This window comes from Heptranchias perlo, chromosome 25 (genome assembly GCF_035084215.1).
Source record: "Heptranchias perlo isolate sHepPer1 chromosome 25, sHepPer1.hap1, whole genome shotgun sequence".
Lineage (NCBI taxonomy): Eukaryota > Metazoa > Chordata > Chondrichthyes > Hexanchiformes > Hexanchidae > Heptranchias > Heptranchias perlo.
This window is the reverse complement of record NC_090349.1, coordinates 3,287,820-3,313,364: the sequence shown is the minus strand read 5'-3', so window position 1 is coordinate 3,313,364 and position 25,545 is coordinate 3,287,820. Positions and strand designations below refer to the sequence as shown.

General features: G+C 47.1%; 1 protein-coding gene across 1 annotated transcript in view; it reads left to right on the top strand.

Annotated features, from left to right (window-relative positions):
• LOC137341936 (glutathione hydrolase 5 proenzyme-like) overlaps window positions 1-23,500 on the top strand; it is a 133,564-nt gene extending 110,064 nt beyond the window's left edge. The window contains exons 9-12 of the mRNA XM_068005454.1: window positions 10,084-10,181; window positions 11,048-11,157; window positions 18,034-18,144; window positions 19,408-23,500. Of these exons, the coding sequence (XP_067861555.1) occupies window positions 10,084-10,181; window positions 11,048-11,157; window positions 18,034-18,144; window positions 19,408-19,554 (466 nt within the window). The 3' untranslated portion in view covers window positions 19,555-23,500. The remainder of the gene's footprint in view (window positions 1-10,083; window positions 10,182-11,047; window positions 11,158-18,033; window positions 18,145-19,407) is intronic.
• Window positions 23,501-25,545: the final 2,045 nt, after the last annotated feature.

Here is a 25,545-nt window from a genome sequence, read left to right as displayed (position 1 = left end):
TGTTAATGGGGCGAGTGTTGGGTGTTAATGGGGTGAGCGTTGGGTGTTAATGGGGTGAGGGCGAGTGTTGGATGTTAATGGGGCGAGTGTTGGGTGTTAATGGGGCGAGTGTTGGGTGTTAATGGGGCGAGTGTTGGGTGTTAATGGGGCGAGTGTTGGGTGTTAATGGGGCGAGTGTTGGGTGTTAATGGGGCGAGTGTTGGGTGTTAATGGGGCGAGTGTTGGGTGTTAATGGGGTGAGTGTTGGGTGTTAATGGGGCGAGTGTTGGATGTTAATGGGGCGAGTGTTGGATGTTAATGGGGCGAGTGTTGGATGTTAATGGGGCGAGTGTTGGGTGTTAATGGGGCGAGTGTTGGGTGTTAATGGGGCGAGTGTTGGATGTTAATGGGGCGAGTGTTGGGTGTTAATGGGGCGAGTGTTGGGTGTTAATGGGGCGAGTGTTGGGTGTTAATGGGGCGAGTGTTGGATGTTAATGGGGCGAGTGTTGGATGTTAATGGGGCGAGTGTTGGATGTTAATGGGGCGAGTGTTGGATGTTAATGGGGCGAGTGTTGGGTGTTAATGGGGCGAGCGTTGGGTGTTAATGGGGTGAGCGTTGGGTGTTAATGGGGCGAGTGTTGGGTGTTAATGGGGCGAGCGTTGGGTGTTAATGGGGTGAGCGTTGGGTGTTAATGGGGTGAGCGTTGGGTGTTAATGGGGCGAGTGTTGGGTGTTAATGGGGCGAGTGTTGGGTGTTAATGGGGCGAGTGTTGGGTGTTAATGGGGTGAGTGTTGGGTGTTAATGGGGTGAGTGTTGGGTGTTAATGGGGCGAGTGTTGGGTGTTAATGGGGCGAGTGTTGGGTGTTAATGGGGCGAGTGTTGGATGTTAATGGGGCGAGTGTTGGGTGTTAATGGGGCGAGTGTTGGATGTTAATGGGGCGAGTGTTGGATGTTAATGGGGCGAGTGTTGGGTGTTAATGGGGCGAGCGTTGGGTGTTAATGGGGTGAGCGTTGGGTGTTAATGGGGTGAGCGTTGGGTGTTAATGGGGCGAGTGTTGGGTGTTAATGGGGCGAGTGTTGGGTGTTAATGGGGCGAGTGTTGGGTGTTAATGGGGTGAGTGTTGGGTGTTAATGGGGTGAGTGTTGGGTGTTAATGGGGCGAGTGTTGGGTGTTAATGGGGCGAGTGTTGGGTGTTAATGGGGTGAGTGTTGGGTGTTAATGGGGCGAGCGTTGGATGTTAATGTGGTGAGTGTTGGATGTTAATGGGGCGAGCGTTGGAAGTTAATGAGGCGAGGGTTGGGTGTTAATGGGGCGAGTGTTGGATGTTAATGGGGCGAGTGTTGGGTGTTAATGGGGCGAGTGTTAGATGTTAATGGGGCGAGTGTTGGATGTTGATGGGGCGAGTGTTGGGTGTTAATGGGGCGAGTGTTGGATGTTAATGGGGCGAGTGTTGGGTGTTAATGGGGCGAGTGTTGGGTGTTAATAGGGCGAATATTGGGTGTTAATGGGGTGAGTGTTGGGTGTTAATGGGGCGAGTGTTGGGTGTTAATGGGGCGAGTGTTGGGTGTTAATGGGGCGAGTGTTGGGTGTTAATGGGGCGAGCGTTGGGTGTTAATGGGGTGAGCGTTGGGTGTTAATGGGGCGAGTGTTGGATGTTAATGGGGCGAGTGTTGGATGTTAATGGGGCGAGTGTTGGGTGTTAATGGGGCGAGTGTTGGGTGTTAATGGGGCGAGTGTTGGGTGTTAATGGGGCGAGTGTTGGGTGTTAATGGGGCGAGTGTTGGGTGTTAATGGGGCGAGTGTTGGGTGTTAATGGGGCGAGTGTTGGGTGTTAATGGGGCGAGTGTTGGGTGTTAATGGGGCGAGTGTTGGGTGTTAATGGGGCGAGTGTTGGATGTTAATGGGGCGAGTGTTGGGTGTTAATGGGATGAGTGTTGGATGTTAATGGGGCGAGTGTTGGGTGTTAATGGGGCGAGTGTTGGGTGTTAATGGGGTGAGTGTTGGGTGTTAATGGGGCGAGTGTTGGATGTTAATGGGGCGAGCGTTGGATGTTAATGGGGTGAGTGTTGGATGTTAATGGGGCGAGTGTTGGGTGTTAATGGGGCGAGTGTTGGGTGTTAATGGGGTGAGTGTTGGGTGTTAATGGGGCGAGTGTTGGATGTTAATGGGGCGAGTGTTGGGTGTTAATGGGGTGAGTGTTGGGTGTTAATGGGGCGAGTGTTGGATGTTAATGGGGCGAGTTTTGGATGTTAATGGAGCGAGTGTTGGGTGTTAATGGGGTGAGTGTTGGGTGTTAATGGGGTGAGTGTTGGGTGTTAATGGGGCGAGTGTTGGGTGTTAATGGGGCGAGTGTTGGGTGTTAATGGGGCGAGTGTTGGGTGTTAATGGGGCGAGTGTTGGGTGTTAATGGGGTGAGTGTTGGGTGTTAATGGGGTGAGCGTTGGGTGTTAATGGGGCGAGTGTTGGGTGTTAATGGGGCGAGTGTTGGGTGTTAATGGGGCGAGTGTTGGGTGTTAATGGGGCGAGTGTTGGGTGTTAATGGGGTGAGTGTTGGGTGTTAATGGGGTGAGTGTTGGGTGTTAATGGGGCGAGTGTTGGGTGTTAATGGGGCGAGCGTTGGGTGTTAATGGGGCGAGCGTTGGGTGTTAATGGGGTGAGCGTTGGGTGTTAATGGGGCGAGTGTTGGATGTTAATGGGGTGAGCGTTGGATGTTAATGGGGCGAGCGTTGGGTGTTAATGGGGCGAGTGTTGGGTGTTAATGGGGCGAGTGTTGGGTGTTAATGGGGCGAGTGTTGGGTGTTAATGGGGCGAGTGTTGGGTGTTAATGGGGCGAGTGTTGGGTGTTAATGGGGCGAGTGTTGGGTGTTAATGGGGCGAGTGTTGGGTGTTAATGGGGTGAGTGTTGGGTGTTAATGGGGTGAGTGTTGGGTGTTAATGGGGCGAGTGTTGATTGTTAATGGGGCGAGTGTTGGATGTTAATGGGGCGAGTGTTGGATGTTAATGGGGCGAGTGTTGGGTGTTAATGGGGCGAGTGTTGGGTGTTAATGGGGCGAGTGTTGGATGTTAATGGGGCGAGTGTTGGGTGTTAATGGGGCGAGTGTTGGGTGTTAATGGGGAGAGTGTTGGATGTTAATGGGGCGAGTGTTGGATGTTAATGGGGCGAGTGTTGGGTGTTAATGGGGCGAGCGTTGGGTGTTAATGGGGCGAGTGTTGGGTGTTAATGGGGTGATTGTTGGGTGTTAATGGGGTGAGTGTTGGGTGTTAATGGGGTGAGTGTTGGATGTTAATGGGGCGAGGGTTGGGTGTTAATGGGGCGAGTGTTGGATGTTAATGGGGCGAGTGTTGGGTGTTAATGGGGTGAGTGTTGGGTGTTAATGGGGCGAGTGTTGGGTGTTAATGGGGCGAGTGTTGGGTGTTAATGGGGTGAGCGTTGGGTGTTAATGGGGCGAGTGTTGGGTGTTAATGGGGTGAGTGTTGGATGTTAATGGGGTGAGCGTTGGATGTTAATGGGGCGAGTGTTGGGTGTTAATGGGGTGAGTGTTGGGTGTTAATGGGGCGAGTGTTGGGTGTTAATGGGGTGAGTGTTGGGTGTTAATGGGGCGAGCGTTGGATGTTAATGGGGTGAGTGTTGGATGTTAATGGGGCGAGCGTTGGAAGTTAATGAGGCGAGGGTTGGGTGTTAATGTGGCGAGTGTTGGATGTTAATGGGGCGAGTGTTGGGTGTTAATGGGGCGAGTGTTGGGTGTTAATGGGGCGAGTGTTGGGTGTTAATGGGGCGAGTGTTGGATGTTAATGGGGCGAGTGTTGGATGTTAATGGGGCGAGTGTTGGGTGTTAATGGGGTGAGTGTTGGGTGTTAATGGGGCGAGGGCGAGTGTTGGATGTTAATGGGGCGAGTGTTGGGTGTTAATGGGGCGAGTGTTGGGTGTTAATGGGGCGAGTGTTGGGTGTTAATGGGGCGAGTGTTGGGTGTTAATGGGGCGAGTGTTGGGTGTTAATGGGGCGAGTGTTGGGTGTTAATGGGGTGAGTGTTGGGTGTTAATGGGGCGAGTGTTGGATGTTAATGGGGCGAGTGTTGGGTGTTAATGGGGCGAGTGTTGGGTGTTAATGGGGCGAGCGTTGGATGTTAATGTGGTGAGTGTTGGATGTTAATGGGGCGAGCGTTGGAAGTTAATGAGGCGAGGGTTGGGTGTTAATGGGGCGAGTGTTGGATGTTAATGGGGCGAGTGTTGGGTGTTAATGGGGCGAGTGTTGGATGTTAATGGGGCGAGTGTTGGATGTTAATGGGGCGAGTGTTGGGTGTTAATGGGGCGAGTGTTGGATGTTAATGGGGCGAGTGTTGGGTGTTAATGGGGCGAGTGTTTGGTGTTAATGGGGCGAGTGTTGGGTGTTAATGGGGTGAGTGTTGGGTGTTAATGGGGCGAGTGTTGGATGTTAATGGGGCGAGTGTTGGGTGTTAATGGGGTGAGTGTTGGGTGTTAATGGGGCGAGTGTTGGATGTTAATGGGGCGAGTGTTGGGTGTTAATGGGGCGAGTGTTTGGTGTTAATGGGGCGAGTGTTGGGTGTTAATGGGGTGAGTGTTGGGTGTTAATGGGGCGAGTGTTGGATGTTAATGGGGCGAGTGTTGGGTGTTAATGGGGTGAGTGTTGGGTGTTAATGGGGCGAGTGTTGGATGTTAATGGGGCGAGTTTTGGATGTTAATGGAGCGAGTGTTGGGTGTTAATGGGGCGAGTGTTGGGTGTTAATGGGGCGAGTGTTGGGTGTTAATGGGGCTAGTGTTGGATGTTAATGGGGCGAGTGTTGGGTGTTAATGGGGCGAGTGTTGGGTGTTAATGGGGCGAGTGTTGGGTGTTAATGGGGCGAGTGTTGGGTGTTAATGGGGCGAGTGTTGGGTGTTAATGGGGCGAGCGTTGGGTGTTAATGGGGTGAGCGTTGGGTGTTAATGGGGCGAGTGTTGGATGTTAATGGGGCGAGTGTTGGATGTTAATGGGGCGAGTGTTGGGTGTTAATGGGGCGAGTGTTGGGTGTTAATGGGGCGAGTGTTGGGTGTTAATGGGGCGAGTGTTGGGTGTTAATGGGGCGAGTGTTGGGTGTTAATGGGGCGAGTGTTGGGTGTTAATGGGAAGAGTGTTGGATGTTAATGGGGCGAGTGTTGGGTGTTAATGGGGCGAGTGTTGGGTGTTAATGGGGTGAGTGTTGGGTGTTAATGGGGCGAGTGTTGGATGTTAATGGGGCGAGCGTTGGATGTTAATGGGGTGAGTGTTGGATGTTAATGGGGCGAGTGTTGGGTGTTAATGGGGCGAGTGTTGGGTGTTAATGGGGTGAGTGTTGGGTGTTAATGGGGCGAGTGTTGGATGTTAATGGGGCGAGTGTTGGGTGTTAATGGGGTGAGTGTTGGGTGTTAATGGGGCGAGTGTTGGATGTTAATGGGGCGAGTTTTGGATGTTAATGGAGCGAGTGTTGGGTGTTAATGGGGTGAGTGTTGGGTGTTAATGGGGTGAGTGTTGGGTGTTAATGGGGCGAGTGTTGGGTGTTAATGGGGCGAGTGTTGGGTGTTAATGGGGCGAGTGTTGGGTGTTAATGGGGCGAGTGTTGGGTGTTAATGGGGTGAGCGTTGGGTGTTAATGGGGTGAGCGTTGGGTGTTCATGGGGCGAGTGTTGGGTGTTAATGGGGCGAGTGTTGGGTGTTAATGGGGCGAGTGTTGGGTGTTAATGGGGCGAGTGTTGGGTGTTAATGGGGTGAGTGTTGGGTGTTAATGGGGTGAGTGTTGGGTGTTAATGGGGCGAGTGTTGGGTGTTAATGGGGCGAGCGTTGGGTGTTAATGGGGCGAGCGTTGGGTGTTAATGGGGTGAGCGTTGGGTGTTAATGGGGCGAGTGTTGGGTGTTAATGGGGCGAGTGTTGGATGTTAATGGGGTGAGCGTTGGATGTTAATGGGGCGAGTGTTGGGTGTTAATGGGGCGAGTGTTGGGTGTTAATGGGGCGAGTGTTGGGTGTTAATGGGGCGAGTGTTGGGTGTTAATGGGGCGAGTGTTGGGTGTTAATGGGGCGAGTGTTGGGTGTTAATGGGGCGAGTGTTGGGTGTTAATGGGGCGAGTGTTGGGTGTTAATGGGGTGAGTGTTGGGTGTTAATGGGGCGAGTGTTGGATGTTAATGGGGCGAGTGTTGGATGTTAATGGGGCGAGTGTTGGATGTTAATGGGGCGAGTGTTGGGTGTTAATGGGGCGAGTGTTGGGTGTAAATGGGGCGAGTGTTGGATGTTAATGGGGCGAGTGTTGGGTGTTAATGGGGTGAGTGTTGGGTGTTAATGGGGTGAGTGTTGGATGTTAATGGGGCGAGTGTTGGATGTTAATGGGGCGAGTGTTGGGTGTTAATGGGGCGAGCGTTGGGTGTTAATGGGGCGAGCGTTGGGTGTTAATGGGGTGAGTGTTGGGTGTTAATGGGGTGAGTGTTGGGTGTTAATGGGGTGAGTGTTGGGTGTTAATGGGGTGAGTGTTGGGTGTTAATGGGGCGAGTGTTGGGTGTTAATGGGGTGAGTGTTGGGTGTTAATGGGGCGAGCGTTGGATGTTAATGGGGTGAGTGTTGGATGTTAATGGGGCGAGCGTTGGAAGTTAATGAGGCGAGGGTTGGGTGTTAATGGGGCGAGTGTTGGATGTTAATGGGGCGAGTGTTGGGTGTTAATGGGGTGAGTGTTGGGTGTTAATGGGGCGAGTGTTGGGTGTTAATGGGGCGAGCGTTGGGTGTTAATGGGGCGAGCGTTGGGTGTTAATGGGGTGAGCGTTGGGTGTTAATGGGGCGAGTGTTGGGTGTTAATGGGGCGAGTGTTGGATGTTAATGGGGCGAGCGTTGGATGTTAATGGGGCGAGTGTTGGGTGTTAATGGGGCGAGTGTTGGGTGTTAATGGGGCGAGTGTTGGGTGTTAATGGGGCGAGTGTTGGGTGTTAATGGGGCGAGTGTTGGGTGTTAATGGGGCGAGTGTTGGGTGTTAATGGGGTGAGTGTTGGGTGTTAATGGGGCGAGTGTTGGATGTTAATGGGGCGAGTGTTGGATGTTAATGGGGCGAGTGTTGGATGTTAATGGGGCGAGTGTTGGGTGTTAATGGGGCGAGTGTTGGATGTTAATGGGGCGAGTGTTGGGTGTTAATGGGGTGAGTGTTGGATGTTAATGGGGCGAGTGTTGGGTGTTAATGGGGCGAGTGTTGGGTGTTAATGGGGCGAGCGTTGGGTGTTAATGGGGCGAGTGTTGGGTGTTAATGGGGTGAGTGTTGGGTGTTAATGGGGTGAGTGTTGGGTGTTAATGGGGTGAGTGTTGGGTGTTAATGGGGTGAGTGTTGGGTGTTAATGGGGCGAGTGTTGGGTGTTAATGGGGTGAGTGTTGGGTGTTAATGGGGCGAGCGTTGGATGTTAATGGGGTGAGTGTTGGATGTTAATGGGGCGAGCGTTGGAAGTTAATGAGGCGAGGGTTGGGTGTTAATGGGGCGAGTGTTGGATGTTAATGGGGCGAGTGTTGGGTGTTAATGGGGCGAGTGTTGGGTGTTAATGGGGCGAGTGTTGGGTGTTAATGGGGCGAGTGTTGGGTGTTAATGGGGCGAGTGTTGGATGTTAATGGGGCGAGTGTTGGATGTTAATGGGGCGAGTGTTGGGTGTTAATGGGGTGAGTGTTGGGTGTTAATGGGGCGAGTGTTGGGTGTTAATGGGGTGAGTGTTGGGTGTTAATGGGGCGAGTGTTGGGTGTTAATGGGGCGAGTGTTGGGTGTTCATGGGGCGAGTGTTGGGTGTTCATGGGGCGAGTGTTGGGTGTTAATTGGGCGAGTGTTGGGTGTTAATGGGGCGAGCGTTGGGTGTTAATGGGGTGAGCGTTGGGTGTTAATGGGGCGAGTGTTGGGTGTTAATGGGGCGAGTGTTGGATGTTAATGGGGCGAGTGTTGGGTGTTAATGGGGCGAGTGTTGGGTGTTAATGGGGCGAGTGTTGGGTGTTAATGGGGCGAGTGTTGGGTGTTAATGGGGCGAGTGTTGGGTGTTAATGGGGCGAGTGTTGGGTGTTAATGGGTCGAGTGTTGGGTGTTAATGGGGCGAGTGTTGGGTGTTAATGGGGCGAGTGTTGGGTGTTAATGGGGCGAGTGTTGGGTGTTAATGGGGTGAGTGTTGGGTGTTAATGGGGTGAGTGTTGGGTGTTAATGGGGCGAGTGTTGGATGTTAATGGGGCGAGTGTTGGGTGTTAATGGGACGAGTGTTGGATGTTAATGGGGCGAGTGTTGGATGTTAATGGGGCGAGTGTTGGGTGTTAATGGGGCGAGCGTTGGGTGTTAATGGGGCGAGTGTTGGATGTTAATGGGGCGAGCGTTGGGTGTTAATGGGGCGAGCGTTGGAAGTTAATGGGGCGAGCGCGGCTGTAATGGGGCGAGCGTTGGGTGTTAATGGGGCGAGCGTGGCTGTAATGGGGCGAGCGTTGGGTGTTATTGGGGCGAGCGTGGCTGTAATGGGGCGAGTGTTGGGTGTTAATGGGGCGAGCGTTGGGTGTTAATGGGGCGAGCGTGGCTGTAATGGGGCGAGTGTTGGGTGTTAATGGGGCGAGCGTTGGAAGTTAATGGGGCGAGCGTGGCTGTAATGGGGCGAGCGTTGTGTGTTAATGGGGCGAGCGTGGCTGTAATGGCGCGAGCGTTGGGTGTTATTGGACAAGCCTTTGTTGTTGTGGGGCAGGCGATTGTTATTCTGCACGTAACAGTCGGCCAGCTGTTGAAAATCGGCCTTGTGATTTCAATACTGCTGGAGAGAAGTCGTTCAAACAGAAGCCTATTCTCTCCAGTGCAAATTCAACTCAGTCACACTGTCAGGCTCGAGTGCTCCTGAACATCATCTCCCTTTCAAAGAATTCATTTTTGTGATATGGGAGTCACTGGCGAGGCCGGCATTTCTTGCCCATCCCTAGTTGCCCTTGAGAAGGTGGCAGTGGGCCTTCTTCTTGAACCGCTGCGGTCCAGGTGGTGAAGGTGTTGTTGGGTAGAGAGTTCCTTCATCGCAGCAGGGTCAAAATCCTGGAACGGCGATATATTTCCAAGTCAGGGTGATATGTGACTTGGAGGGGAACGTGGAGGTGGTGTTGTTCCCATGCGCCGTTTGCCCTTGTCCTTCTAAGTGGTAGAGGTCACGGATTTGGGAGGTGCTGCCATAGGAGCCTTGGCGAGTTGCTGCAGTGCATCCTGTGCATGGTACACACTGCAACCACAGTGCGCCGGTGGTGAAGGGAGTGAATGTTTAAAATGTTAATGATGTCAAAATCCAATAGTGGTGGACATTAAACGTTTTGTAACTAAATCAGTTTGAAATATAGCTCTGATGGAGCTACCATGACAATTTTGAAAATAAAATACTTTGACTTAAATTTTTCTTTACTGTATGAAATAGAGATGCTGAATTTGATATGAGTGAATGCATGCTGAATTAGCCTGGGTTAAGGAGGAAATTGGGATGGAAATTGAGATCAGTCCTCGGATGGGAATTGGATCAGAACTCAGATAGGAATCGGAATAAAAATTGGGACAAGAATTGAATATGAGTGGGGATAAGAAATGAGTCTGTGAATTAAGATGGGAAGTGGGATCGGAGTGGAAGCAGGACTGAGTTGGTAACTGCAATCAACATTTAGATAGCAAATTAGATTGGAATTAACTGAGAAGTGCAATGGAAATTTTGATAAGATGGAATAAGAATGAGATGAGAATGGAAAATTATTTGGAATTTGAATTAAAATGTGATCTCAGGAATTGGAATGGGAATAGACTGGGAATTGGAACAAAAGTTGGAATTGGAATTGAAATGTGAATTGGGATGGAAATCAGAATGCAATCGGAATGGGAATTCAGAGGGAAATTGGATGAGAATTAGAATGTGATTTGAGGTGAGAATTGGATTGTGAATCGGGATAAGATTTGGGATGGGAATTGGGAATGTAATGGGAAACGGGGATATGATTGAGAATGGGAATTAGAATGAGGTGAGATGTGAAGGAAGCTGGGATAGCCTGTTTTTCGATAAAACTGGAACATTGTGTTTTAAATTGAATTGGATAAGGTTTGAGATAAGCTGCATTTTTGTTTTTATAGATTTGGTTCCATGATCTTCTCTCCAAGGACAGGAATCATCTTGAATAATCAGCTAGCAGACTTCTGCAGAGCAGATCGTTCACCTTCAAATATAGCAGGTAAGCACTCATGAAAGGGCCCAAGAGAGACTTCCTATCTTAACTCCGGGTACCCAGGCTTGTTGTGTCTGTGACAGTGGGCAGGGTGTAGACTTGTATCTATTATGGAGGCCACCAGAAAGTGCCAGAGATCAACATTTTCCTTTGGAAGACTAGAGGCATACGAATCATTTTCTTAATAAGTCAGGTATCCAGCACAAATTATTACTAATACAACCATTACTCAAATTAAAGTTCCATTTTGAGCTTAAGGTTTCTACTTTAGGTACAGCTCCAGTGATAGGTGAACACCCGGGAGAGGTCGGGAAAGTTATAGGTTCAATCTTTGTTCTGGGCTATTGGCTGAATGATGTTAGGGATGCTACGATTGGCCAGCATTCTTGCTCCTGAAGACCATCCACTGATGCCTTCCGGACAGTGCGTGCATGTGGACATTGGGAAAGGGTGGGATCAGACTCAGCTGTCAAATAGACTATTGACACTCAGAGGGAATTCAAACCCTCCCCCCTCACCCCCACCCAGTGGAAACCAGGCTGAGGGCAGTTAAAATGGAGCTGGAGACTGAGCCATCCCTCTCCCTTTGCTATCTGGACGACTGTAATTTTAAATTGCAGGCAGCAAGGAGGCCGCCCAAGGCCAGTAGGGTCCTCTTTAAATATGCTGATTGGGCTCCGATGATGTAACTGGGGCCCAATCTGCAATTTTAACTCAAGGCCTGAGCGGGGGAGCGGAGCGGCTTCTAGGCCAGGACACCCTGCCGGGAACAGCAACCAGGACCAGAAGGTCCCTTGACGAGCTTTATTCTCTTTTTACAGCTCTTAATATTTTCACTCTATGTTATATCATTTTGTCGCTCTCTGTTGCAGGACAGCCACCTTCCTCTATGTCTCCGTCCATATTAATATCACAGGACAGAAAATCTATAATGGTGGTGGGAGGTGCTGGCGGGAGTATGATACTCAGTGCCACTGCACAGGTAAGAGCACCATGTGGCTGACTTCAGCTTTTGGCAAGTTTTGCTCCGTGTGTACGAACAAAGGTCAACAGAAGACATCCCACCGGTGCTGAGTACGATCGCTCTGGGTTCTAGTAATGCCTGTTGTCTCACAGTCTAGAGCCGCGTGACAGGAATTGCACAACTCTGCTCAGACAACGAGATCAGACAAATGGGTCAAAGTCTCTGTCTGTCAACTATAAGGGTCTGAAGTGATTGGAACCTCAACTCAGACCTCCCAAAGCTCCCAAAGTCTGAGAATAACCATCCTTACTCTTGGTCATTGGCTACAATGGAGGCTCGCGGGAGAAATGGAAATATCACATTGGTGCATTCAGGGCATCAATAGTTCTCAAACTTATTTGGGCTAAACCACACCAAGCAAGCCACACCACGCCAAGCCGAGCCAAACCACACCAAGCCGAGCCACACCAAACCAAGCCGAGCCACACCACACCAAGCCGAGCCACACCACACCAAGCCGGGCCAAACCACACCAAGCCGAGCCAAACCAGACCACATCAAGCCACACCACACCAAGCCGAGCCACACCACACCAAGCCGAGCCAAACCACACCAAGCCAAGCCACGCCACACCAAGCCACACCACACCAAGCCAGGCCAAACCACACCAAGCCGAGCAAAACCAGACCACACCAAGCTGAGCCACACCACACCAAGCCAGGCCAAACCACACCAAGCCAAGCAAAACCAGACCACACCAAGCCAGACCACACCAAGCCAAGCCACACCAAGCCAATCCAAACCACACCACACCAAGCCAGGCCAAACCACACCAAGCCGAGCCAAACCACACCAAGCCAAGCCACACCACACCAAGCCACACCACACCAAGCCGAGCCAAACCACACCAAGCCAAGCCACACCACACCAAGCCACACCACACCAAGCCAGGCCAAACCACACCAAGCCGAGCAAAACCAGACCACATCAAGCCAAACCACACCAAGCTGAGCCACACCACACCAAGCCAAGCCAAACCACACCAAGCTGAGCCACACCACACCAAGCCAAGCCAAACCACACCAAGCCAATCCAAACCAGACCACACCAAGCCAAGCCAATGAAAATTGGGCGAGTTGTACAACGGGTAGGTGATCCGCTCCACCAGATTATCACCCAGGTGGTGAAGACCAAAGTGTGGCCCCTGTGTGTCATTTTGCTGCTGCAAGATCCAGGATTCAGGAACTAAAGGATAGAATATTCCTCTGGGAATTGTTCTAACAATTGGAATCAATTCTGAGAGACAGCATAAATCGTCATTTAGAAAGGCATGGGTTAATCAAGGACAGTCAGCAAGGATTTGTTAAGGGAAGGTCGTGTCTGACTAATTTGATTGAATTTTTTGAGCAGGTAACAAGGAGGGTCAATGAGGGTAACGCGTTTGATGTAATCTACATGGATTTTAGCAAGGCTTTTGACAAGGTCCCACATGGCAGACTGGTCAAAAAAGTAAAAGCCCATGAGATCCAAGGGAATGTGGCAAGTTGGATCCAAAATTGGCTCAGTGACAGGAAGCAAAGGGTAATGGCCAACGGGTGTTTTTGCCACTGGAAGGCTGTTTCCAGTGGGGTTCCGCAGGGCTCAGTACGAGGTCCCTTGCTTTTTGTGATCCATATTAATGATTTGGACTTGAAAATGGGGGGCTTGATCAAGAAATTTGCAGATGATACAAAAATTGGCCGTGCGGTTGATAGTGAGGAGGAAAGCTACAGACTGCAGGAAGATATCAATGGACTGGTCAGGTGGGCAGAAAAGTGGCAAATGGAATTCAATCCAGAGAAGTGTGAGGTAATGCATTTGGAGAGGGCAAACAAGGCAAGGGAATACACAATAAATGGGAGGATACTGAGAGGTGTAGAGGAGCAGAGGGGCCTTGGAGTGCATGTCCACAGATCCCTGAAGGTAGCAGGACAGGTAGATAAGGTGGTGAAGAAGGCATACGGGATACTTTCCTTTATTAGCCAAGGCATAAAATATAAGAGCAGGGAGGTTATGCTGGAACTGTATAAAACATTGGTTAGGCCACAGCTTGAATACTGTGTACAGTTCTGGTCACCACATTACAGGAAAGGCGTAATTGCAGTAGAGAGGGTGCAGAGGAGATTTACGAGGATGTTGCCAGGGCTGGTGAATTTTAGCTATGAGAAAAGATTGGATAGGCTGGGGTTGTTTTCCTTGGAACAAAGGAGGCTGAAGGGAGGTTTAATTGAGGTATATAAAATTATGAGAGGCCTAGATAGAGTGGATAGGAAGGACCTATTTCCCTTAGCAGAGGGGTCAGTGACCGGGGGCATAGATTTAAAGTAATTGGTAGAAGGATTAGAGTGGAGCAGAGGAGATTTTTTTCACCCAGAGGGTGGTGGGGGTCTGGAACTCGCTGCCTGAAAGGGTGGTAGAGGCAGAAACCCTCATCACATTAAAAAAGTACCTGGGTGTGCACTGGAAGTGCCGAAACCTACAGGGCTATGGACCAAGTTCTGGAAAGCGGGATTAATCCGGATGGCTCTTTTTTCACCAGCACGGACACGATGGGCCGAATGGCCTCCTTCTGTGCCGTAACTTTCTATGATTCTATGAACAAAGTCATTTTTCTGTTTGTTTAACTGTTAAAATAACAGAGACTGAATTTTTAGCCTAACATGTTAACCAGTTTGATAAAAATGCAATAGAGGAATTTGTATCTGTAAGGGCCCAATCATGTCCAATTCTCAGCAGCCTAGGGCTTTCAAGTAAAACTTTCTCTGGCAATTGTGTTCTGCCACGACATGCGTTTACCATGCTCTGGAAAAATTATACAACCCAGGATTCACCAAGGCCATTCCCAATTGAAATCAAGACTCAAACACCATCATCTACTCTTAACTCCCACTGCCAGGTTTGAGCACATAACATAGGACGACTCTTCAATATCCAGCTGAGGTCTAATCCCACCAGCCAGTAGTGCAGCTGGAGATTAATGATCCCTTGTCGCATTATGTAGAGAAAGGGGTACTTATGATGTCTTGCCCAACATTCCTCCCGTAACTAACAACCAAAAAAACAGATTGACTGGTAATTCATCTAATTGCTGGCTGTGAGATCTTCCTGTGCGCAAAATGGCTGCCGTGTTTACATACATAACAAAGTATTTCACTGTATGTGAAGCGCTTTGGGATGTTTCTGAGAGACATGATAATATGCTATATTAATGCAAGTTCATTCTTTCCAAGGACCTCAAAACAGTGGAACTCCTTACATTCCTCAATTTTAACCTCCTTCTACAATCCATGTTTTTAAAACCTCCATGTTTGGCATCACCTGATCACTACTTGCTGATTGACCTCACCTTCCACCCTTGCTGATTGACCTCACCTTCCACCCTTGCTGATTGACCTCACCTTCCACCCTTGCTGATTGACCTCACCTTCCACCCTTGCTGATTGACCTCACCTTCCACCCTTGCTGATTGACCTCACCTTCCACCCTTGCTGATTGACCTCACCTTCCACCCTTGCTGATTGACCTCACCTTCCACCCTTGCTGTGATCTGACACTTTGGGCCTTCACTGAGGCCTCGCAATTGTAAAAATAGCACATTGGTGCCATCTAGTGGTATAACACCAGTAGTGCATCAACCTTTATTATTATCGATAAGAGAGGCCTCGATTTTCCAAGCCCTTACCACCCAAGTTCAGGCAGCACTGGGGTGGGAAATCAGCTGGGGAACTGTTAGACTGCCAATTGTCACCAACTCCATCATCTCCCATGAGAAGTAATATCGGCTGCCGGGTACAGCGGCCCACATGTGAGGCAGTAACAATGTCATCGTCATTACAAGCATAGAAACCGTGGACACGGGTGTGTAGCATTGCTAAAGGCAGTGTAAAGGTTCTTGAAATCTTAACCCCCCCCCCCCAAGGATTTCAGAGCCTGTGAAAACTGAAATGATCTCAAATGGGTCAGCTTTTTGTTACACAGGCCCCTTCAACACTGACTCAGGATGTTTGAGGCTTGCAGCATCGCTGATTTGGCCACTCTCTTTCCCCTCCAACCTCTCTGCCGTGCTCCAAGGAGCCGTGGGTCAGCATCAGGCCAGATAGGCAGCTGGAAGTCCTGCCCTGCCACACCACTAGTAGCAATTATACCACTGAGGAAAATCAACTGGACCATCCAATTCGGACATGGTTGGACCCCTGAAATGATACTGTTAACTTGTCTGAAATTTCTGTCTCCGTTGTTTCAATGGAGGCTGTTAGACTTCAGGTTTTCACAACATGTTTCTCTCGGGTTTACCATTACTGGTCGATCCTGTCAGCGGACTCAGTGTCCCTTAAAATCTGGAGTGTACTTTTACTAACCACTTTCTAGTTAAACGATTGTGTAAGCATGGACAATAACCCCTTTGTTGTGTGTACTGCATACTGTGATCTCACACGTGGAACCACTTGTGTTTCTCCTATCTTCTAGAAGGTAGATTGAGAAGCACTAGAGGCAGAGTCAATATGGTTTTATGAAAGGCAAATCATGTTTAACAAACAATTAAGAGTTTTTTGAGGATGTAATTAGCAGGGTAGATAAAGTGGAACCAATGGATGTAGTATATTTGGATTTTCAAAACATATTCAATAAGGTGCCACATACAAAAGGTTGCTACACAAGATAAGGGCTCATGGGATTGGGGGTAATATATTCACATGGATAAAGGATTGGTTAATAGACAGAAAACAGAGAGTAGGGATAAACAGGTCATTTTCAGGTTGGCGGGCTGTAACTAGTGGGGTGCTGCAAGGATCAGTGCTTGGGCCTCAGCTATTTACAATCTATATTAATGATTTAGATGAAGGGACCGAGTGTAATGTATCCAAGTTTGCTGACAATACAAAGCAAGGTGGGAAAGTAAACTGTGAGGAAGACACGAAGAGTCTGCAAAGGGATATAGACAGGTTAAATGAGTGGGCAAGAAGGTGGCAGATGGAGTGAAATGTGAGGTTATTCACTTTGATAGGAAGAAGAGAAAAACATAATGTTTTTTAAATGGTGAGAAACTATTAAATGTTGATGTTCAGAGGGATTTGTGTGTCCTTGTACATGGACACAGAAAGTTAACATGCAGGTACAGCAAGCAATTAGGAAGGCAAATGGTATGTTAGCCTTTATTGCAAGGGGTTGGAGTACAAGAGTAAGGAAGTCTTGCTGCAATTGTACAGGGCTTTGGCGAGACCATACCTGGAGTACCATGTGCAGTTTTGGACTCCTTACCTAAGGAAGGATATACTTGCCTTAGAAGCAATGCAATAAAGGTTCACTAGATTAATTCCTGGGATGAGAGGGTTGTCCTATGAGGAGAGATTGAGTAGAATGGGCCTATACTCTCTGGAGTTTAGAAGAATGAGAGATGATCTCATTGAATCATAGAAGATTCTGAGAGGGCTTGACAGGGTAGATGCTGAGAGGATGTTTCCCCTGGCTGGAGAGTCTAGAACTAGGGGGCATAGTCTCAGGATAAGGGGTTGGACATTTAGCACTGAGATGAGAAGAAACTTCTTCACTCAGAGGGTTGTGAATCTTTGGAATTCTCTACCCCAGAGGACTGTGGACGCTCAGTCGTTGAGTATATTCAAGGCTCAGAGCAATAGATTTTTGCACACTAATGGAATCAAGAGATATGGGGATCAGGTGGGAAAGTGGAGTTGAGGTTGAAGATCAGCCATGATCTGACTGAATGGCGGAGCAGGTTCGACAATTCCCAATGTTTCAAACTAATCTGGTAAGCGAGAAATAAAATTCTGGGATGGCTGGTGTTTGAGATAGTTTGTTTTAAATAACATCCCGGGTAACTTCTTTTATTTCTTGGAGTTAACTCCTTGTAAATCAAATTTAGCTTCATAACAACATCATAATATAAACTAACACAGACATCCTTTCTACATCAAATGGGTAAAAATCTTGAAATGTGACAGAGACATTAAACCTGCTTAAAATAAATGGTTAGTATCCAATAGCATAATTTCAGGCCCTAGGACTTTTATGGTTTAGTTGGTCATTTGGCTAAGATGCTGGTTCTTTTCTAGAGCAATCCAAAATGAATCCCACTGCCCTGCTCTCTCCACATAGCTTTATATCTTTCCCTGCTTCAAATATTTATCCAATTTTCCCTTAAACGCTGCAATGGTCTCTGCCTCAATCACCCCCTATGGCAAAGCATTCCATACTTCAACATCCCTCTCCGTAAAGAAATATCTTCGAACCTCTCTTCTCTCTGTTAGTGACCATTTTCAATTGATGACCCCTTACCACTGACTCCCCAACCAGAGGAAATAGTCTTTTCCAACTCACTCTATGAAAACCTGTCATAAATTTAGAAACCTCCTCTCAGTCTTCTCTGCTCCAATGGAAATAGTCCCAGAATCTCAAGACTCTCCTCATAACTAGATTCCCATCCATGGCATCATCTAGCTCAATCTACGCTGAACACTCTCTATGGCTTTAATGTCCTTTGTATAATGGGGCATCTGAAACAGCACACAGTACTCTTAAATGGGGCCTAATTTTGTATACTCTGCTCTTCATGTGAATCTTTTTGCATGATTCCTAAATAAGCTTTTATTTCACATAGGAACTTTGGGAGTCCCTGATTGTCGTCATTTGTGTCAAGTACTTGCTGAATCTGTTTTTAACTCTCTCTCATTGTGAAGGAACGTTGCTGTGCAGTTGTTTGTAGAGATGCCAATTCTTCTCCCTTTGCTCTCTGTCAGTGTTGCTGCCCAATGTGTCTTTCTCTTCTGACTCTCCTGTGAGCTGTTGTATATAAAGTGTTTGTTGTACTGAGGCTGACCTCCCCCCTCTTGGACGCAGGTCATTATGAACAAGTTATGGTTTGGACTCAGCATGAAAGAGGCAATTGAGAAGAAAAGGATTCACATAATTTCAGACAATTCCTTGCAGTTTGAAGAAGAATTTGATGAGGTAAGTTCCAGGGTTTTAAGGGTGCAATGTATTTCTATGAGTTTAATGGCACATTCTACTATAAACATTTCCTTATTAAGAACCTTTAAGTGAAGAAATCGCTGAATTGCTTACCCTTGGCATTATGAAGGAACGTGATCCAGAAAGAGTGCTTCCTTTCCAGACCAACTCCCTGGGTGAGAGGCACCGTCCCTTCCAGGCAGCTCCCACTCCTGACTGAGAGGTGACCCCTCTCCAAGCTACCCCTGCTCCCTGGATTCACCCCTTACTGCCCTCAGACAGCTCCTCATTTCTCCCTGAGAGGCGTTCTCAGTGGGTACAATTTGGTCATTATTGATGTGATGTCTTGTAGAGTGTTGGCAGCCGTTTTATTACAATTCCTCTGCCGGCCCCTCCAGCAGTGCTGCCATTGAAATGAGATGGAAATAATGAGATGAGATCGTATGTCGGAATTCCCATCATTTTTACCCCCATTACACTTATGTAACTTATGACCGGATTAAAGAGACATGGAGGCTTGTCAATTCAAACTACAACATCTCATTTATTATATACATATAAACACAATTCAAATTCTGCCTAAGGCACTACTTCTTATCCCTGCATTTCTCCTAGGTGCTTTGACATGCTTTCCTAGTGCTTTTTCTAGGTGCTGCCTGAGTGTCACAAGAGGTAGTTGGCTGCTGGTTTGGAACAAGAGGCTCCTGGGACTGAGGGTGCCCTCGTGTCATGACAGCTGACTCCTGGGAAGGACCCGCTATGGGTTGCAACTTCTGTGTCACTGGTCCTACCTCCCACGTGCTCTTTAAGTAGGCCCGGCATGTGCTTCTCTCATGTTTGTCGACACTTTGAGCCCAGGTTCAGGTTCTTCGCTGATCAATTGGATGTCAGATCTAATGGTCCCCACCAGATCCTGAAAGCCCCGAGAGAGCATCTCCTGTATCCTGGCCCCAAATATCTGAGGACCAGAATAGAGGGCTATCTCAAGTGTGTCCCCAGGGCCTCAAGGGCTGCAGCCTGTGCCATTGCCCCCTGTAGTACGTAAGTCCCCCATTGCATTTTAATTCCCCCCACCCCCCCGCAACCGAGTTTCCCCAGTAAGTTTGAGCCAAAAATCAACCCCATGTTCTCTGTACGTGCAGTTTCCCAATATGCACTCCTGACAGGGGAGCTTTTCACCAAGAGTAAGTGATCAGAAAATTTAACTCTAAATCTTTTAAAATACTATTAAGGATAATTTTTCAATATTTTCTCTCTGGACAGAGGGTTAAGAATGAGATGAAACGGAAAGGCCATACTATCACCTCCCCCAGTCAACTGCCATCTGTTATTCAGGGAATATTTGCAGATCAGGTCTGCATTGAAGCAGTGTCAGACTCCAGGAAATATGGAAAATCTGCTGGCTACTAGTACTTTAATTGAGAGGTCACATTAGTGACAGCAGAGGACTTGTGTAAAACTCAGCAGTATTCAGCAAAGACTCAACAACTGAGCCCATTCGTCTTCCTATCCTACAATCCGTATCACGGGGGAAGTCAGACTCAGCTCTGTATCTTCCCGTTGGTCAGTAAGGCAAGATTGTAACTCGCTCAAAAACTTGCCAAAGTGGCCGTCTGGCAACCAGACTAAAACTGGATGATGAAGCCTGAACTTTTAGAAAATTACTCCGAACTGCACTCAGTTTATGTCCCTGAATCACCAAGATTGTGGATGTCTGCACCGATAACATTACAAGATGGATTGGTTAGGAACCAGCCTGCATTTTTATTGGTCCATTAGAGAGAAGCCAGCCTGCTGAGAAAGATGGGACAAAGACTTCTCTACAGTACAGATGAGAAGGGTACAATGGAAACAGGCTAACATTGACACTTCCTGCTGGAAGGCATAAAGTTCCTATTACTTTGTGTATTATAAACTTAACTTACATTAATATGTGCTACATTAAAGCTATCTTCTTTCTATGTTAGTTCTGTATATTAAAACCACAAGTGGGCTGATGAGCTGCTTTTACTGGGAGAGAAGAGATGGGTCAGTGTCAGAATATGCCAGACCAATCTTGAGGCATTTTTCTGACAAGTGCACTTAGTCCGTGTGCAGGTAAATCTGGAAACTACCTATAATGTTGCACTGTGAAGCTCTGGATCGCCACTGGAGTGACCCCTGAACCTAGACCGGAGTTTTCCTGGGCTGGACTGCACTAGATGTCTGCGTGGCAGGACTGCATTCACCTGTAGCCCTGTTGAGAGCCCAAGGCTGATCGTGATACCTGCAATACCTTCACCTATAACAGATTGTCATTGCTGGTGGGATTGGACTTCTATTAGTCAAGTATAATTTGATTTGACCAGCAATGAATGGTGATAATCTGATTGTCTGTGACTAGTCTACAGTGAGGCTTCGACTTATGAGTTTATATGATGCGGAACTAGTGATGTCACAAAGACTTCTTCGCAGAGTCTCCTTGTTTTCCGAGGCCATGACTTTGGATGCACCAAGGCAAAGGCTGTGTTGTGTTTCGATTCTTGAAGTCAGATTTGAGTCAACTTCAAACTCAACCTGTGGTTTGTTCATTTAAGTTTTTTTTTACTAATTAAGGTAAGGAATGTTGATCTGGAAATTGAACATATTCTGTTTTGGGCATGCATCGAACTCTCCAAATTCAGATACCGCAAGGGTTTCATCAAGAGTAAACTCTTTTTACTCTGTCACAAGATGCCTCTGCCACAAACCTCATAAGACCGCCCCTGCCCCTACTGCACAAGTGGAACATTTTTCATTTCCCACATCAGCCACCTTATGGTCTTCCTGAGTGAGACTGTCAGTTAGGGACAGTGCGGGGGGCTCATGCCCACTGGGAGCTAAACTGAAACTGCCCAAACTAATTTTACAGAGGAACCTCTGAGTTTTACAGAGTGACAGAGGAGGCTGTTGTCTCTGTAATCTAGACTGGATTTGAACACAATCCCTGAGGTGAACGGCCTATGTCTAACCCATTGCCCCACACTGTTCTCCTTGGGACAAGATTTACTTTAAAGTTTATTTTATATACTTTTAGGATTTTTTAAGTGACGATTATGCAATTCCATAGTCCCAGCAGGGAAGCTGCACTTGAAGTGTGTGTAGGCCAGCAGTAGGGTTACAGGGGTGTAGCATGCCACGTGAACGCAATTCTCCACCGAGGGCCCGGATTGTGGAATCACCTCTTTAATATTTGTATGAATTGACATCTCCCTCTAGTGGTCACAGTAACTCAAACAAACCTAATCAAGTTACACCAATAGTGTCAATTGAGCTGAGCCGTTTCTAGTTAATTATCAGATATTGCTGAATGTCTGGCTATTAAAACCATATTAATAGTTGGAATTTTCTGTAATTAGAATCGTAGCACACATTAGGGATGTTTCACTGCTCGTCTGTTGTATTAGCGGAATATATATGTGAACACCCTGAAACTCCAGCCAGGGCGATGACCAGCTTGTTACCCTGATGGCCCAATTGGCAAAAGCAACTTGTAACTGAACTACGCTCACCAAGGAGGGCCCAGGTTTGATCACCAGTGTGCAGAGTTAACCGGTCTGTTGCTAGGGGTGATACAGCGTGCTCGGTGAAAAATCAGCCAGAAAGAAAGAACTTGCATTTATACAGTGCCTTTCACAACCTCGGGACGTCCCAAAGCACTTTACAGCCAATTAAATACTTTTTAAAAAACTGTAGTCATTGTTGTCATGTAGGAAATGCCGAAGCCAATTTGCGCACAGAAAGGTCCCAAAAACAGCAATGTGATAATGGCCAGATAATCTGTTTTAGTGATGTTGGTTGAGGGATAAATTTTGGCCAGGACACCAGGGAGAACTCCCCTGCTCTTCTTCGAATAGTCCCATGGGATCTTTTACATCATCTGAGAGGACAGTCGGGGCCTCAATTGAATGTCTCATCCAAAAGACAGTGCAGCACTCCCTTCAGTACGGTGCTTGAATCCACAACCTTGTGACTCAGAGTGAGTGTGATACCCACTGAGGCACAAGACAGCCAGGTTTCTAATTCCTGATCAGTGTACAGTGTGGATGTCAGGCAAGAATAGAATTAGGCTTGGCTGGAGTACCATCAACAATTGAATAGCCTGGGAAAACTCACTGCCTAGACTCACATATTAACTATGGCCATTGGGATGAGGTGCCAGAGGGCTGCCAGTGCTTATGGAACCCCATCAAGAGCCAGCACCTTCAGGGGAGAAGGGATTCCTCAATGCTCCACTGAATTTGCTTTTAAGCATGTCAAGATGGTGGAAGTTCTTCATGCAGCTCATGTAAGGGAAACCAAACTCAAAGTTTCATTAGCTGCACTGATGTGTGATGTGACAGTAAATGTGGTGGACGCTCTTACACTGAGCAGGTGAGGCTGCACTTGGTCCCTTTATAGATCCTTAAGGCAGTTAACGCAGTTTCCACAACCAGGATCTTAACTAACAGCTGGCACCATTTAAGGGATGAAATAAAATAGGTTAAAGTAGTGGAAGATCAGTACTAACATGATTAGCCCATGTTTTCTCCCAATTGGTAAAAAGATAATGTATCCAGAATTGGCATTATATGAATGTGTATTTATGCTGCAGAATACTTGTGATTCTAGAATTTTCTTTCCGTAGGAAACACAATATCAAACAGTAGCTTCCTGACTAACTTATCCTTTCAGTGATAGAAACAGGTTAGAGGAGAGTTGCTAAAATGGGGTAATTTCCTTCTGGCATAAAGCAACTCATCTTAAAAGACTTCATGGAAAATGTGTTTTGGCAAACCTTTGTTTTGTTTTGGAGGGAGAACAGTCAAAAAGGGCGACGGGCTTTTCTTTTAACACAGTGGCATCACGTAAACAGTGATAGATTTTCATGGAATCCCCAGCCCTTCACACGGTATGACATCATTCCATCTCATACGTCAAATGAATGTTATGCGGTCTCTTTAAATATCAAAAAGTATAGTTAATTGCAATTATGTAATTAATAGAAACATAATTTTAACATCCTTTTTAATCATTTTGTGAGTTTAGTAAAAGATGAAAATGTGGAATGTTAAAACATTGTCTTGCTGTTATAGTCAATATGTCTGTTATTGCTCTTCTCGTCTACACTATTCTTAATGCTGAGACTGTCTAGACATCTGTTATTGCTGTGACTGTCTAGCTGTCCAATATTGCCGTGGCTGTCCAGATGTTTGTTACTGCTGTGAATATCTAGGATGGTGAATGTTATTGCTGTGACTGAGCAGAATTTTAATAGAGTTCTTGTTTATATAGTTTTATTTTGAATTGTGAACTTTTTGTTTTCTATTTACATTCAATAAAGAATTTTATCTAGAAATGTGTTTTTTTCTGCAATTAGAGAGCTGTGTGCTGTGTGATACTAGTAACCAACATGCCAGTCTCTGTCCACTATTTCAACACATTATAAGTGGGTTATACTCTTTGTTAAATTAGCCGATAAGAGCAATTCACATTTGCACATTAAACTCATTTATTACAAATATTGCACAGCACAATTTCACTTTCTGGTATGTTTATTCTCACTTTGGTTTGTCAATAATTCCTTCTGTCACAAAATAAATTTTAAATGGCTGCAGTCCTTAATTGTAGTCCTTGACTCAGTTGGTAGGCAGCAAGTTGTGTTCAAATCCCACACCAGGATTTAATCTCATGTTCTAGGCTGAGAATCTATCTCACTCTAGGCTGAGACTCTAATATCACTCTAGGCTGAGACTCTAATCTCACACTAGGCTGAGACTCTAATCTCATGTTCTAGGCTGAGAGTCTAATCTCATGATCTAGGCTGAGACTCTAATCTCACTCTAGGCTGAGACTCTAATCTCATGTTCCAGGCTGAGACTCTAATCTCATGTTCTAGGCTGAGACTCTAATCTCACTCTAGGCTGAGACTCTAATCTCATGTTCTAGGCTGAGACTCTAATCTCACTCTAGGCTGAGACTCTAATCTCACTCCAGGCTGAGACTCTAATCTCATACTCCAGGCTGAGACTCTAATCTCACTCTAGGCTGAGACTCTAATCTCATGTTCTAGGCTGAGACTCTAATCTCACTCTAGGCTGAGACTCTAATCTCATACTCCAGGCTGAGACTCTAATCTCACTCTAGGCTGAGACTCTAATCTCATTCTAGGCTGAGACTCTAATCTCATGTTCTAGGCTGAGACTCTAATCTCATACTCCAGGCTGAGACTCTAATCTCACTCTTGGCTGAGACTCTAATCTCATGTTCTAGGCTGAGACTCTAATCTCATTCTAGGCTGAGACTCTAATCTCATGTTCTAGGCTGAGACTCTAATCTCATACTCCAGGCTGAGACTCTAATCTCACTCTTGGCTGAGACTCTAATCTCATGTTCCAGGCTGAGACTCTAATCTCACTCTAGGCTGAGACTCTAATCTCACTCTAGGCTGAGACTCTAATCTCACTCTAGGCTGAGACTCTAATCTCATACTCCAGGCTGAGACTCTAATCTCACTCTAGGCTGAGACTCTAATATCACTCCAGGCTGAGACTCTAATCTCACTCCAGGCTGAGACTCTAATCTCATACTCCAGGCTGAGACTCTAATCTCACTCTAGGCTGAGACTCTAATCTCACTCTAGGCTGAGACTCTAATCTCACTCTAGGCTGAGACTCTAATCTCATGTTCTAGGCTGAGACTCTAATCTCACTCTAGGCTGAGACTCTAATCTCATACTCCAGGCTGAGACTCTAATCTCACTCTAGGCTGAGACTCTAATCTCACTCTAGGCTGAGACTCTAATCTCATGTTCCAGGCTGAGACTGTAATCTCATACTCCAGGCTGAGACTCTAATCTCACTCTAGGCTGAGACTCTAATCTCATGCTCCAGGCTGAGACTCTAATCTCACTCTAGGTTGAGACTCTAATCTCATGTTCTAGGCTGAGACTCTAATCTCACTCTCAGCTGAGACTCTAATCTATGTTCTAGGCTGAGACTCTAATCTCACTCTAGGCTGAGACTCTAATCTCACTCTAGGCTGAGACTCTAATCTCATGTTCTAGGCTGAGACTGTAATCTCATACTCCAGGCTGAGACTCTAATCTCACTCTAGGCTGAGACTCTAATCTCATGCTCCAGGCTGAGACTCTAATCTCACTCTCGGCTGAGACTCTAATCTCATGTTCTAGGCCGAGATTCTAATCTCACTCTAGGCTGAGACTCTAATCTCATACTCCAGGCTGAGACTCTAATCTCACTCTAGGCTGAGACTCTAATCTCATGTTCTAGGCTGAGACTCTAATCTCACTCTAGGCTGAGACTCTAATCTCACTCTAGGCTGAGACTGTAATCTCATACTCCAGGCTGAGACTCTAATCTCACTCTAGGCTGAGACTCTAAT